The sequence below is a fragment of the Herpailurus yagouaroundi genome, unplaced genomic scaffold (assembly GCF_014898765.1).
Source record: "Herpailurus yagouaroundi ecotype Mexico unplaced genomic scaffold, PumYag 180, whole genome shotgun sequence".
NCBI lineage: Eukaryota > Metazoa > Chordata > Mammalia > Carnivora > Felidae > Herpailurus > Herpailurus yagouaroundi.
In genome coordinates, this window is record NW_024412411.1 from 14,948,124 (window position 1) to 14,962,321 (window position 14,198).

Below are 14,198 nucleotides of genomic sequence, written 5' to 3' on the forward strand. Positions count from 1 at the left end.
AAAAAAAAAAAAAAAGAATGTCTTTAGTGGCTTTATCCAAGGTCTTCTCATACATCCTGAGAAAAATATGTATACCAGGCTCTCAAAAGGCCATAAAACATATGATTTCATTTATCTAAAATATCCAGAATAAGCAAATCCATAGAATCAGAAAGTAGATTTGTAGTCGTCAGGGTCTGGAGAAAGGGGGAAATGGGAAGTGATTGCTAATGGGTATGAGGTTTCTCATAGGAATGATAAAATATTCTGGGATACTTATGCAGCACACAACTTTGTAAATATATGAAAACCCACTTAATTATACACTTTAAAAGGGTGAATTTTATGTTTTGTGAATTGTATCTCAATAAAGCTATTACAAAATTTGAAAGAGCTTTTAAAAATCCTAGCACAAAGCATATGATATACTTCAAATAAAAAATAAAATTCTTATTTTAAACTGGCCTGAAATCATAATTCATAATCTATTAATTTCTATGGTTCACATTTTAAAATATTTGAATCCATTAGATATCAAAAAAAGGGAAAGCTTAACTCACCCTCTTTTCACTTTTGTGAAATCAAATGCAACTTGTCTGTATGAAACTGCTTTTTCATTAAGATATCTACTATACCGCCTAATAAATGTAGACATGTCATATCCTGTAAGAAAAAAAATAGAAAATATTTCCACAAATTATTAAAATCCCACTTTGCTTAGAAAACCAACTCATTTCATCCAAAGGCCATAATATCTTGCTATCCCAACTCAATCTAGTGATGTAAATTAAGTGACTAATAATGAATAGCATCACATTAAAAACTCTAACACTTCACATGTTTTAAGTCAGGTATGTCATAGGTGGCTTTGAAAAACCGTCCCCTTTAAAATTTCACTAAAATAATATTTTTATTATACTTCTGATCAACATTCCTATAGGAATTGAAAAACCATGTTCTCTTAAATACTTCTTGATAACTTCATAACTCAAACTGAACATCCTATGGAACTATAAGCCCCTCTCTTCAAATCAGTAAGCAATTTTATAATTTTCATACTTAAGAAATCTTCAGTTATATATTATTTGGAAAACCCAAACTTATGTGTGCCAACCTTATAAAAAGTACAAAAATTACTGTATAGTATGACGAGAGAAATGGCAATACCTAAGTTTAAGGCATAGTAAGAAAGAACTGTATGATGTTTTCAGTAAACCTTGAAGATTTTCTTTCATCATAATCATGAGATTTGAAAACTTCAGTAACATAAAACCTAATCAATGCTATTAAAATAACAACTTTTATTTTAGTTACTGCCTGGCTTAGGTAAGTCTACAAATTTTTGCTGCTAATTACGAACCAGGTCCATCTTATTTTAGCTCATCTTCACCAACAAATTTCACTTTATTTGATGATCTCTACTACTTTAAAAAGATAATACCAAAACAATAACAACAAAAATGTCAAATAACTGAATTTAACATCATTACCAATTCATTTATTCGGCACATATTTCTTGAGCCCTACTAAGTGCCACTGGAGAAAAATGAACAAAATAGAAAAAAACATTATCACCCTCATGTATGCTCATAAGTACTACTGTATTTTATAAGGTGTTACATACTCACATTCCTCAGCTCTTTAGTTTATATTGTTCCCTCTCATCAACTTTATTCCATCCTCCTGCTGGGAGAAATACCTACCATCCTTCAGTCTCTGACACTTTCCCTGAACTCTGTGTTTCCACATTATTCTTACCTCATGTACAGTTCCTAGCTATTTGATGTACATAATGTCTAATGCACTAGACTAGAAGCTTATTTATATTTATATATATACCCAGTATATATATTATAAAATATAATGAAATATACCAGACTCCACCCAGCAAATTATATGAGGAACCCAAACTGTCAAAACCACTGAATTACATACTTTTAATTACTGTTTCAGTTTTATCTTTATAATCTCTTCAGAATGAGCTTCAAGCAAAAGGCCTAAAAAATGTTCTCTACATAAAGGAATAAAAATCCTAAAATATTACCAGAAATGCTTAATTTCCATCTTAAGTGGAAAATCAGTAGCTAATAAGACACCAAAAACTCTATTTGCATATATGCATATACTCTGTTTTAGAGTAGTGGTTTGCAAATTATTTTCCACAGACTCTTAAAGTTGAAATAAACAGAAATAAAAAGATAAGCAAGTAGCGTTTCTTCCACATCCCGGAAAACAGATCAGCTCCAGTTTTATCTGTTATATATTTCTGGTTGCTATTTAAGGTTTTATTTGAAAAAGTGATTCCACTGCTTAATTAATTTTTTTTTTAACTACTTGGAGCACTACATCTTTGTCAAAATAAAATCAATCTTATAACAGTTCTATATACAGATTACTGGCCTTCCTAAATCTCTGGAAGATAGGGTATTTGATTCATTCTAATTAATACTTTCATCTTCCAAAAGTGAAGAAGTATTGAACCGGACAGCTCCCAACCCAAACAATGTTAGCCACTAAATTCCACTGATGTTACCTCCACAAAAGCCACAATTCAGGTCATTAACTTTCTACTAGATGACGAAAACATTCTACTAGATGACCAAAAAAATGACCAGAATAGTCTCAATGTCTTCAAGACTTTATCACTGTAATCAAACTTGTACTTAGGTATGGCACTTTCACACAGTCCTTCTCCCCTTCTCCCTCTACTCAAAAACATAATGGTTTCTCACTGCATTATAAAAATCCCAACTCTATCAAAATTTTCTGTGTCTCATTTTGGCCCCAAACAGCTCTAGAGGGCTATCTGCCACTACCTTTTCTCCAATATATCATCCATACATTCTATTCATATTGATTTGCTCTATAAATCTTAAATATCCCATGCTCTTTCATGTGTACTTTTGCTTAAGCCAACCCATGTTCTCATCTAGCTTTCAAAGCCCAGCAGAAAGATCTCCCTTCTCCAAAAACATTTCCCAGATTGAGCCCTACTATTGAATATTCCCAAATCAGTCAGTATGTTCTTTGTGATGTTATTCCTAGAGCTGGCATTGTACAATGTTAAAGGCCTAGTTCAGGAACTAAGTATGACAGATCCCAGTAAGACAGAATGTGCATAGAGTACCAATGCAGCAATCTCAAGTTACTGAATTAAAAGCAAAATAAATAACAGGTCTAAGTATCAATGAGCAATTCATCTGAACAATACACCATACTTACTTTTGCTACTAAAATGTATGATATTCACAACTAAATTTCTTGGAATAAAGCATAAAATGGTAACAATAACAATGAAAGCTCATACTTACATGGATGGTGATTCCTGTGTGCCAGACACTACTGTAAGCACTTTATAATTATTAACTAGGTTAAGCCTCATGACAACCCTACAGGGTAGGTGCTATCATTATTCCTGACTTTACAGATGCAGAGAGGTGAAGTAACTTGCTCAAGTTCATGCAGCTGGTAAGTGGTAGAGATGGTAATCTGAAACAAGGCAGTTTAATTCCAGAGTCCATGCTCTGAAAGCTCTACCCTATTTTATTTCCTAGAGTTCTAAGTGTCAAACACTGAAATCAATCTTAATCTTCACATTAAAACACAGTTTTTTCTTCCCTACACCTTTTACTAAAATATGAAGTTCCTCCACAACACATGTTCTAAAAGACAGAGTTCAACTCTACAGTAATCATCATACAGGGTTGATTTTCTATAATGAGTAAGTTGTCTTTACCTTGCAATCCACTTTTATCCAAAAAATTGCTTAAGTTAAACAATGTGTTTCTTGAAGCCAAATACTGAATAAAACGCTGGAAAACAAACAAACAATTATGTCAAATTAAGATAATGCCATCTAACAAAGTCTAATTTGAGAATGTGGGCGGTGGTTGTGTTTAATACATTCCATTAAGCTTATCTAGCTTAAATTTCTCATCCTCAGTCCGGTTAACTAGTTAATAAACCTAGAAACATAATCCATATTTTTCACTAGCATACAGGAATTGATTAAAGCCTAATACCCATGGCTTCAGTATCAGCGTCTAAAAGGAAGTAGGAACTTTTAACCTAGAACCAGTAATTTTGGCTTTACTGCAGCATATTAGGGCTACAGCTAGTCACACTCAAGTGGAATCTTTACTTTATACAGCTATCTAGTGACCCAAATTTTTATGACCTTTTTAAAAACAAAATTATAATCATACAAGAAAACAGTATTACAGATATCCTCCCTTACCCACTGTCCAGATTAAACACACTGCCATATTTACTTCAGATTTTCTTAGAGAAACAAAACATTAAAAACTCTATTGAAGACACACACCTTCAATCTCATTTCCTTCCCTCTTCAAAGGCAATAATATTCTAAAGTAGGTTTGTATCATTCCCACACACATTTTTATAATTTTTCTCTCTCTCTCTATATATATATCCTATAAACTGTACATAATTTTTTCTATTTTAAATTTACAGAAAAATCATACTGTATTCTTTTCCAAAGTGCTTTTTAACAACTTTTTCCCAAGAAAAAGTATTTAATATACGTAGAACCAGTTAATTCATTTTAAATGACGTTCTAGCATTTCAAAGGCCAGTATATCATTATGTATCCATTTCTTATCCAGTTCTTTCCAATTTCACTATTATTAACCATGTTTCATGGACATCTTTGTACTTGGTCTCCATGTGCAAACATACAAAAGTTTCTCATGATATAAACTTAGGCTTGAATTTTTGGGTCAGCATGTATGCAAAAGTTCATCTTCTCAAAATAGTGTCAAAATTCTCTCCAAAGTTCTTACCACAGAACACAACCTTAACTTCCCTTTACATACAACCTCTAACATAGAGCTAATTCCTTTCAATTTCACTTCCCCTTAAGATTTCATTTTTTTTTTTAATACATGCAGAGGGTTACTATCAATTAGGATATACACCAGCACTCCTCTAACTCAATCTTGTTTCATCTGCGTTCACCCCAAACTACCAAGCCAGGATTTTGAAAAACAATTTATAAATCAAATACTGATGTTTCATCACTTATCCTAAAACTGGTTTCAAAAAGGTGTTAAAATATCCTAAGACAGTATTAGACCCCATGATTTCCATAAGCTGTGATAATTCATTGTTGTGGGAAACCCATCCTGTGCATTGTAATGTTTAAAAGCATTCCTGGCCTCTCTACCTACAGATGCCAATAGCAACCCCATCATTTGCAACAAATGTTCCCTAGCAGGGGCAGGACAGATCACTCTCCTCCTTGCCCTATGGTATTCTCATCACAACAGAGTAAAATCCTATGCATACTCTCTCACAGACTACTAAACCTGCCAATAAGAAGAGTATCGAATTTGTCTTAGCTGCTTAAGGGAAATAAACATGAGTTTATCTAAAAACCACAATGAAATACTATTTTTCTCCTCTTATCAGTCAACTGTAAGGAATGGCTGTCAACTTTCTGTTTCCTTACTTTTATCAGTTTTGTGTCTAGTATTATCACCTTATTCATAGTCCCGGAAAGCCATGACTAATAGTCTTCCTCTTTATCTGGCATTCTAATTGGTTATACTCGTGGCTTTTTCTTTTTAAAGGATAAACTACATTTTCTTTAAAAAAGGTGAAAAATGCTATATAAGCCTGAAATTCTTCACAGTAAATAATCATGATCTTAAGTAAACACAATCCCAATAAAAGCAGAAAACTGTTATCGTAGTTAAGATAAAAAATGCTTCAAGTTACGCTAAAGTTAGTATATATAAACATTCCTATTGACTCCATACACTGGTTACAATAAATCAGAAAACTGAGTCATGTCTCTTGACTGAGACGTCATATTTCAGGTAACTTCTGGGAATAACTTTTAAAACTTAAACACTACAAATAAAGTCATCCAATGTGATGCTGCTGTAACAGTGAATAATCAGAAAGCTAAATTTCTAGGAAAGGGAAAGTTAAGAAAATTATGGAATATATGATCCATTAAATTGTCACTAAAGATAATACAAAAAAAAAAAAAAACAACACAGAACATGGAAATGCTTATGGTGTGACATGATATAAAAAAGCTAAATAGTTTATCTAAATTATGGTTATAGCTATTAAAAACAAGGACCAGAAGAGAACACCAAAATGTGCATATAGTAAGATCTGTTGCAATGATGAAGTTGAAGGTAAACTCTGGCTTTAATTCTAAACTAATTTAATGATTCTCTATTGGTATCTTCCCAAGATGACAGAAAAGCCTTAGCACTGAAAGCCCCAAATGAGTAACGTGATGGATGTCAGAAAGTCATTATGCTCAAAAGTCTAATACCAACACCTGAAGTCTCTCCCCATCTCTCAACAATTGGTGGGCTGCATTTTTCTAAGGTGCACACTAAGCATAGATTTATCTAGTTGCATTCAAGTATTCTTGTAACACAATAAAATAATCAGCCACTAGCCTATCATGGAAAACAAGATGATTCTCTCCAAACATTAAAATACAAAAGCTTATGCATCTTTTTGTTACCCTTTAGGGCAATGAAGACTTCAGTGAAGGCTTCAGACACCTCTCTGCTTAAGAAGGCACTCTTTAGACTCTTAAACACAGAGGAACAAACTGAGGGTGGATGGGGGAGAGGGGAAAATGGGTGATGGGCACCTAAGGAGGGCACTTGGGATGAGCACTGGGGGTTGAATGGAAGCCAATCTGACAATAAATTATATTTATAAATAAAAAAGGGCACTCTTTAATCAGTCCCTCTCAGCAAATGCCATCTTAGTGCTCAATGTAACAGCTTTGAACTAGACAAAGTGGTTCCAAAGACAACTATATAAAATCAGGGAGAAATGTGATTGGCCATAATAAAGCAAATAGATATAGACAAACATACAGTCTATGCACAAGGCCTGCAAAACCTAGTGCTGCTTACGGAATCTAACTCTAGACATTAATTCCTATTTCTTGATCCCATTATTCAAAATGCTCTGGGCTTTGACCCATTATCCTTCCTCAAATTGTAGAAGCTACAATTTTATTTCTGCCTAGTCCCCTTGCCCTTTTTACCTATATTATTTGGTTGCTAAAGTCATTCCTGAAGTTTCCATGAGAGAAGCAAGCTGAATAATCAGTCATCACACCAGTATGCTTGTTAATCAAAAATTTGGCTTACCTCATTTCCATACACCATCAAATGATGAGTTGTAATGAGAGATTTGAAGACCACGACCCAACTACTATTAGTAGTTCTTTCAAATAAACTGTCTGCCAACTGTGGGATGTTCACATTCATCTCATTTGTGCACTGAATTAAGTCTGCAATTAAAAAAAAAAAAAAGACTTACTCTGCAGCTTTAATTTATTATTAATGTCAGATGTGCACACTAACAGGGGAAAAATCTAACAGTGGAGCAACAATAGATAGTTTGGAGAAGATATTAAAAATCTCTTAGGAGAATAATTGAGACCACTATAATCCACCTGAGAAGAATTAGGAAGGATAATATTAATTACAAAGGATTAGGAAGAATAATATTGATTAGAAGGATATTGATTAGGATCATATAAAGGATCAATACCATTAAGTAAATCAAATTTCCTCAGAGTAATTCACCCTCAACTATTTTATTGATCTCAAAAAGAACTATTTTAAGGCCCTGTAGAACTTTCAGTTCTCTTATTACTCATAAACCCTCAGAACTACAATGTTAGTATTATTCATCCCTACCATTCAAAAAACACAAACAAACAAACAAACAAACAAACAGACATATAGAAGCATGAACAAACCGAAGGTCAAATGACCTTTATTAATATTCTCCCTAGAATGCTGTGTTTGTACTATAAGGAAGATAGAGCAGATATGTGGTCTGTGAGTGGGTAGGATCTCAGTTTATATAAAATTTTCATTCTTCTCACCCTTCAGTTTTACCATTAGCTCAGTTATCAGCTGATATCAACTAGATAACTCTAACAAAACTGGAAATGAAGTGAAGTTTCTTGTTGCATACATGTCCAAGAAGAAATGATCCAAGAACTCTATTTGCTATTACTCTGAAAACAGCTAAAACAATCTAAGTTCCAATTTTATATTTCAAGTGGGAGAGCATAACTATAAAATGGTTTAATATACAATTGTTTCAGCCCCGAAACTGGGGGCGGGGGGGGCGCCCCCCCCCCCCGCCAAGGCAGCTCTTAATAACCTCAGAGTTTTACCTCCAATCTACTTAAGGGATATTATTGGCAAATTCAGTGAAGAAAATATAAAATACGATCCAATTTAGAGAATAGAAAGGAAGAAATGAGTTGTTTCACTTGTGAAGTAACATATAAAAAATGTATCAATATCTCAGCTATAACTGTGGTAAAGGGAAAGAAACTAAAGTTATTCATGACTCATAAGTAGTTGTCCATTTTTAATCTTCAGCACATAATGATTAAATAAAAATTCAAGTGACCTAACTTGGCCTTGAGCACTAGCACTAGCAAGAAACAGTAATGTAACTATGACCATTCCATCTTCTTACAATCTTTTAAAAACATTTCTTCTTATAGGTCCAATTATTATACAAAGTAACATTTGATAACAAATGAATTTTAGATAAGCAGTCACCCTAGCCAACAAAGCTTAAAGAACAAAGCACAAACAGAGCGCCCATGGAACAGAATGACACAAGGCTTTCACAATTCATACTTGCAACGAAAATTAAATAGTACTTTCACAATTTGGTGTGTATGGTTCAGTTTCTGATAGTAAAAAAAACACAATTTGATCTCTGCCTTCTCTGAATCTTCTTGAACAGTACTTCATACCTGTCCTACAGCACTAAATGTATCACGTACACCTTATTCCCAAAGTTAAGCTTTCTCTGCCTCTCAAAAAATAATGAGGGCAAGGCATATATATCTGTCTTGGTCCTTTTGAATCCTTTAGAACTTGAAGCTCATTGATCAAGGTCTGAACCCAATTATAAGGAGTTATCTTAATTTTTTTTTCCTCCATTTATCTTGATATATCTGTATTTTTTCTTTTTTAAAGTTTTATTTTTGAGAGAGACAGAACATGAGTGGGAGGGGCAGAGAGAGGGAGACACAGAATCTGAAGCAGGCTCCAGGCTCTGAGCTGTCAGCACAGAGCCCGATGTGGGGCTCAAACCCACGAACAGTAAGATCATGATCTGAACTAAAGTTGGCCACTTAACCAACTGAACCACCCAGGCACCCCAGATATATCTATATTTTTCTATATCCTTCCAGAAACTATCTTGATAAGCTATTCAATTCTTAAACATGTTTACTTCCCCATGATGGTATCATTTTATACACCTCAGAATCTTTTTTAGCTTTCAAAACTGAACTTGTCACAAAATTTGTCACAATACTACCCCAAAAGTGCTCCTACCTGTGTGTTTATATACACTCCGTACAGCCCATCAATAACTAAGTCTCCTAAATCTCCAGCCATTGTACTTGTTCCTCTCCATTACATGTCATTGCCAAAGCCAGAATTCAAGTCCTATTTATTTCCTAACCAGGAGGTACCACCTCTCCTGAAAGTATTCAGAAACTGGGGAGGGGGATTAACACGCAGAGTTTTTACTGGCATTTAATATCAATGATGTGGGAAACTAACCATCCTGCAATGCACAATCAGCACTTCATAATTTAAAACTACTCTACCCATCGGGGTACCTGGCTGGCTCAATAGATAGAGCACGTGACTCTTGATCTCAGTGTCATGAGCCCAGGCCCCAAGTTGGGCACAGAGCCTACTTAAAAAAATTTTTTTTTAATAAATAAAACTGCTCCACCCAAAATTGTCCCCACTGAGAAATGCTGGACTGACTGGCTGCTTCACTTCTGATTTGGGGTCTCACTCACCTCACACCCCTAAACAGTCCCTAAACTGACCAAAGAATGATCTACAACACAACACTGTCACTGCCTAACCTCAGTGAGGTCCCTACTACATACAGGACGGCACACATTCTGTCCTTGTCAATATCCTCCCTTCTTGACTTTTGGCTTCCAAAACAGAACCACTCTCCAGTTTTCTCTGATGTACCTTGCTGTTTCACACCTGAATCTTTTCATTCTTACTCATTCTTCGAAATGAGTCGTGTTCCCTTTCACATTCTAAAGTACTCGCCAGTCACTAAAGCTGACACATAACCCTACACTACAGAATTATTTCATACTATATCTACTTACAAATGATTTTCTTCTAACTAGTTTGAAAGACCTTAAAAGGAGGCTCCAAACATTTTGTTAGCCATTTCCATACTCTTCATCACAGAGGTAAGTAAAATGCTACATTAGTCAGAAAGAGCCTGATCTGGGGCGCCTGGGTGACTTATTCAGTTGAGTGTCCAACTTTAGCTCAGGTCATGATCTCACAATTCATGAATTTGAGCCCCATATTGGGTACCACAATGACACTGCAAAGCCTGCTTGGGAATTCTCTCTCTCTCTCTGCCCCTCTCCCTCCCTCAAAATAAACTTTTTTTTTTTTTTTAGAGTCTGATCTTAAATGAAGCAAAAAGTAGATTTTAGTTTCAACAACTAGAGGATTTTACATATATTAGAATTTATACATTTTACCAGTGCTATGTAATCCCTCTGTGACCAGCTCTCTCCTCTGTATCACTTTGCTTCAGTTACACTGACGTCTCCTTTGCAGTGCCTCCCAAAGGCCAAATACTCTTACCACAGGTGCTCAGGACCTGCTGTTCTTTCTACCTAGAATATGCTTCTCCCAGATATCTACACTTCTTGCTCCCACATTTTATTCCTATAGATCTTTGCTCAAATGTCACCTTATCAGATAACTCTTCTGAATAATTATACAAAATTACAAAGCCTCAGGGCACTCTTCTACCTCCAAACCATCACTATCCACCCCCTTAACTCTTATTTTGTCTCCAGAACACTTACCACCTAATTCATCTTACTGTATTTAATGTTTTTCTCTCTCAATCAAAATCTAAGTTCCAGGGGCACCTGGGTGGCTCAGTCAGCTAAGCGTCTGACTCTTGATCTCAGCCCAGGTCACGATCTCACAGTTCGTGAGTTCACAAGCCCCGCATTGGGCTCTGCGCTGACAGCGCAGAGCCTGCTTGGGATTCTCTCTCTTCCTCTCTCTGCCTCTCCTCCATTCTCTCTCTCTCTTTCTCAAAAAAGTATAAACATTAAAATAAATAAATAAAATCTTAGAGCTCTTAAAAAAAAAAACTAAGTTCCATGTGGGCAGAGCTCTGTTTTGTTCTCTGCTGTATCCCCTAAGGTCCAGAATAGTGCCTCATGTATAGTGGTCACTCATACTTTTTGATTCATTTTAATAAGCGTATTATTATAAGCATACACAGCCTTAGCATGACTTTTTTTTAAAGGCATCCAAAATGGTATTTTTTACATAGACTAAAACCAACAATTTCAGACTATCTGCACAATCTTCTATTCCCAAAAGAATAAAGAACCTGAGCCCATTACATGTGGAAATTTTCAAATTTCAAATTTAAGAGTATCTAACAAATAAAGGTTATTATTTGCTTATGAAAACAATACTTCAGAAATTTCTACACTTTAGAAATGACCACATAAAAACTGAAGGATAACTCCAGAAACTAAAATATAGCACTTCACATTAAATGGGAAAAAGAAATAAGCATTCATGTAGAGATGAGGAACCCAGAGTGGAGCAAATGCAAAACCAAAGTTATATAAATACTGCTGAGAAAAAATACTGAATCATTACACCAACTCTACAGACTATACTTCCCCCATAGTATTTTAAGCAGTTCTCCAGGCAGTAATTTTTCCTCCGCACAATGTTTCTACTACAACAATAACCTGAAAATGCTTCCAAGTCTGAGCTCTAACAACTCAGGAAAAAAATGTTTTCCCACTTCTGACTAACCAAAAGCAAATAATTCCAAATAAGAATCATGCATATTATGGGAATCTTGACAGCTACTGCTTTCCCTATTCTCAATTCAGAAGACTTCAGTTCTTAAAAACCACAAACTTGGTATTAAATTTCCCTTACCAATCGAAAGGGTTCCAAAACAGAAACACATCTTATATTTTCTTTTAGTTTTTTCCCTTAAGAATATAAAAACTAAATACCTTCTTGAATTTTACATTATAAATAATTCGTAAACCTCACACTCAAAAAAATTACTACATGGGATACAGGATCTATGCTTTAGGTACAAAGAGAATTTTCAAGAGGATTTCTAGTATTTAAGGTCAAGAAGAAAATAGGCCTACTAAGAAAATGAAGAGCATTTTTCCAGGGACAGTGGAAAAAACCAATTCCTACTATACAAACAAAATACTCTCCCTTTTACTATTTAATATGCCCTTCCAATGTCTGTGGCAGGTAGACATTAATTGTATCAACACAGGCAAGACTTGCCCAAAGGTTAGGTCACATGAGCTCACTACAAAGTAGTAACAAATTTAGGACCAGAATTAAATTTTGTAAAAGATAAGGTGTTTAGAAACATATATACCAAGTGAATATCCAAATAGCCAATCTAGTGCAAGTACTAAACTTCTAATCAATTTAAAACAAAAATAGTAAAAAAAAAAAAAAAAAAAAGTAGTGAAATGCAGAACAGTATTTTTGTATTCAGGGGAAAATGTTCAACAAAATATCAAAAACTTAGTAGTAACCAATTACCAAATGGCTTCATTAATGTTACAGCCATATTCCTAGTGCAGGCCACTAGCCTATACACATCTCCCAAGGCAAAGTTCACTAACTTTAGAAACTTAAGCCACTTAGGGTTCACTTTCACAACTCAGGAAAACACCATCAGCAGAATATATAGGGTCTCAAGTTCCCAACTGTACAGGCATTCACTAAGCTATATCAAAACTATGCTGATACCCAAGTAGATTTTTTAATAAATAAACTTGGCCAAAAATAATAGTAAAAAACAAAAAAAACTACAATGTTATCATAATCACTCAGCCAAATGCTACTATCTCTTTCAAAATGATCACTCTGAAACCTACTGGTTTTTTTGGTGTGTATGTGTATCTACCTCGTAAATTTTGAGGATTAGTTAATGCTACTGGAACTACAAAGGAAATGCTCAACAAATACTGGTAATTAAGTACTACTATATAACATAAAATATACCTATGTCACATACATTAATAAACATCTGTAGTTTAAACAATTGAAAATTTCTATGTTTTATATCAATTACATTTTCCTACTGTTAACCCCCCTTCACCCATTTCTCCCACCCTCATTCCCCACCTCTTGCAACCACCAATCTGTTTCCTGTATCTATGAACTTTTATTAGATTCCTCAAATAAGAGAGAGAACATAGTATGTGTCTTTCTGTCTGACTTATTTCACTTAGCATAATGCCTTGGAGGTCCAACCATGATGCTACAAATGGCAAGATATCATTCTTTTCATGGCTGAATAATATTCCACTGTGCATATACCACAATTTCCTTATACATTCATCCATCAATGGACACTTAGGATGTTTCCATATCTTGGCTATCATACATAATACTGCAATGAACATGAGGGTACATGTATCTTTTCAAGTTAGTGTTTCCATTTTCTTCAGATAAATACACCAAAGTGGAAATGCTGGATCATATAGTTCTATTTTCAATCTGATGAACCTCCATGTTTTCCACAGTAGGTGCACCAATTTACAGTCCCACTAACTGTGCACAAGAACTCCCTCTTCTCTACATCCTTGCCAACACTTGGTATTTGTCTTTTTGATAAAGGCTACTTTCCCAGGAGTGAGGTAATAACTCACTGTGGTTTTGATTTGTATTTCCCTGATGATTAATGATGTTTAGCATCTCTTTACATTCCTGTTGGCTATCTGTATGTTTTCTTTGAAAAAAATGTCTATTCAGATCTTCAGTCACTTTTTAATTGAATTGTTTGGTTTTTGGTTTTGACTTGTATGTGTTATTTACCTATTAGCCCCTTATCAGATATGACTTGCAAATATCTTCTCCCATTCAGTACACTGCCTTTTGGTTTTGTTGACCATTTCCTTTGTAGTGCAAAAGCTTTTTAGTATTATGCAGTCCCACCTATTTTTGCTTTTGTCGCTTCTGCTTTGTGTGTCAGATTCAAAAAGTCATCCCCAAAACCTATGTCAGGGAGTTTACCACCTCTTTTCTTCTAGGAGTTTTGTGATTCCAGGTCTTACATTCAGGTCTTTAATCCACTTTTTATTTAATTTG

The 14,198-nt window shown here is 34.7% G+C and overlaps 1 protein-coding gene across 12 annotated transcripts in view; it reads right to left on the reverse strand.

Moving 5' to 3' along the window:
- PICALM (phosphatidylinositol binding clathrin assembly protein) overlaps nt 1-14,198 on the reverse strand; it is a 101,925-nt gene that overhangs the window by 60,972 nt on the left and 26,755 nt on the right. For all 12 annotated transcript variants that reach the window (XM_040489548.1, XM_040489547.1, XM_040489544.1 and 9 more), the window contains exons 2-4: nt 7,134-7,276; nt 3,716-3,791; nt 540-642 (exon numbers count right to left, since the gene is read on the reverse strand). In XM_040489548.1, coding sequence (XP_040345482.1) covers nt 540-642; nt 3,716-3,791; nt 7,134-7,276 — 322 coding nt within the window. The remainder of the gene's footprint in view (nt 1-539; nt 643-3,715; nt 3,792-7,133; nt 7,277-14,198) is intronic.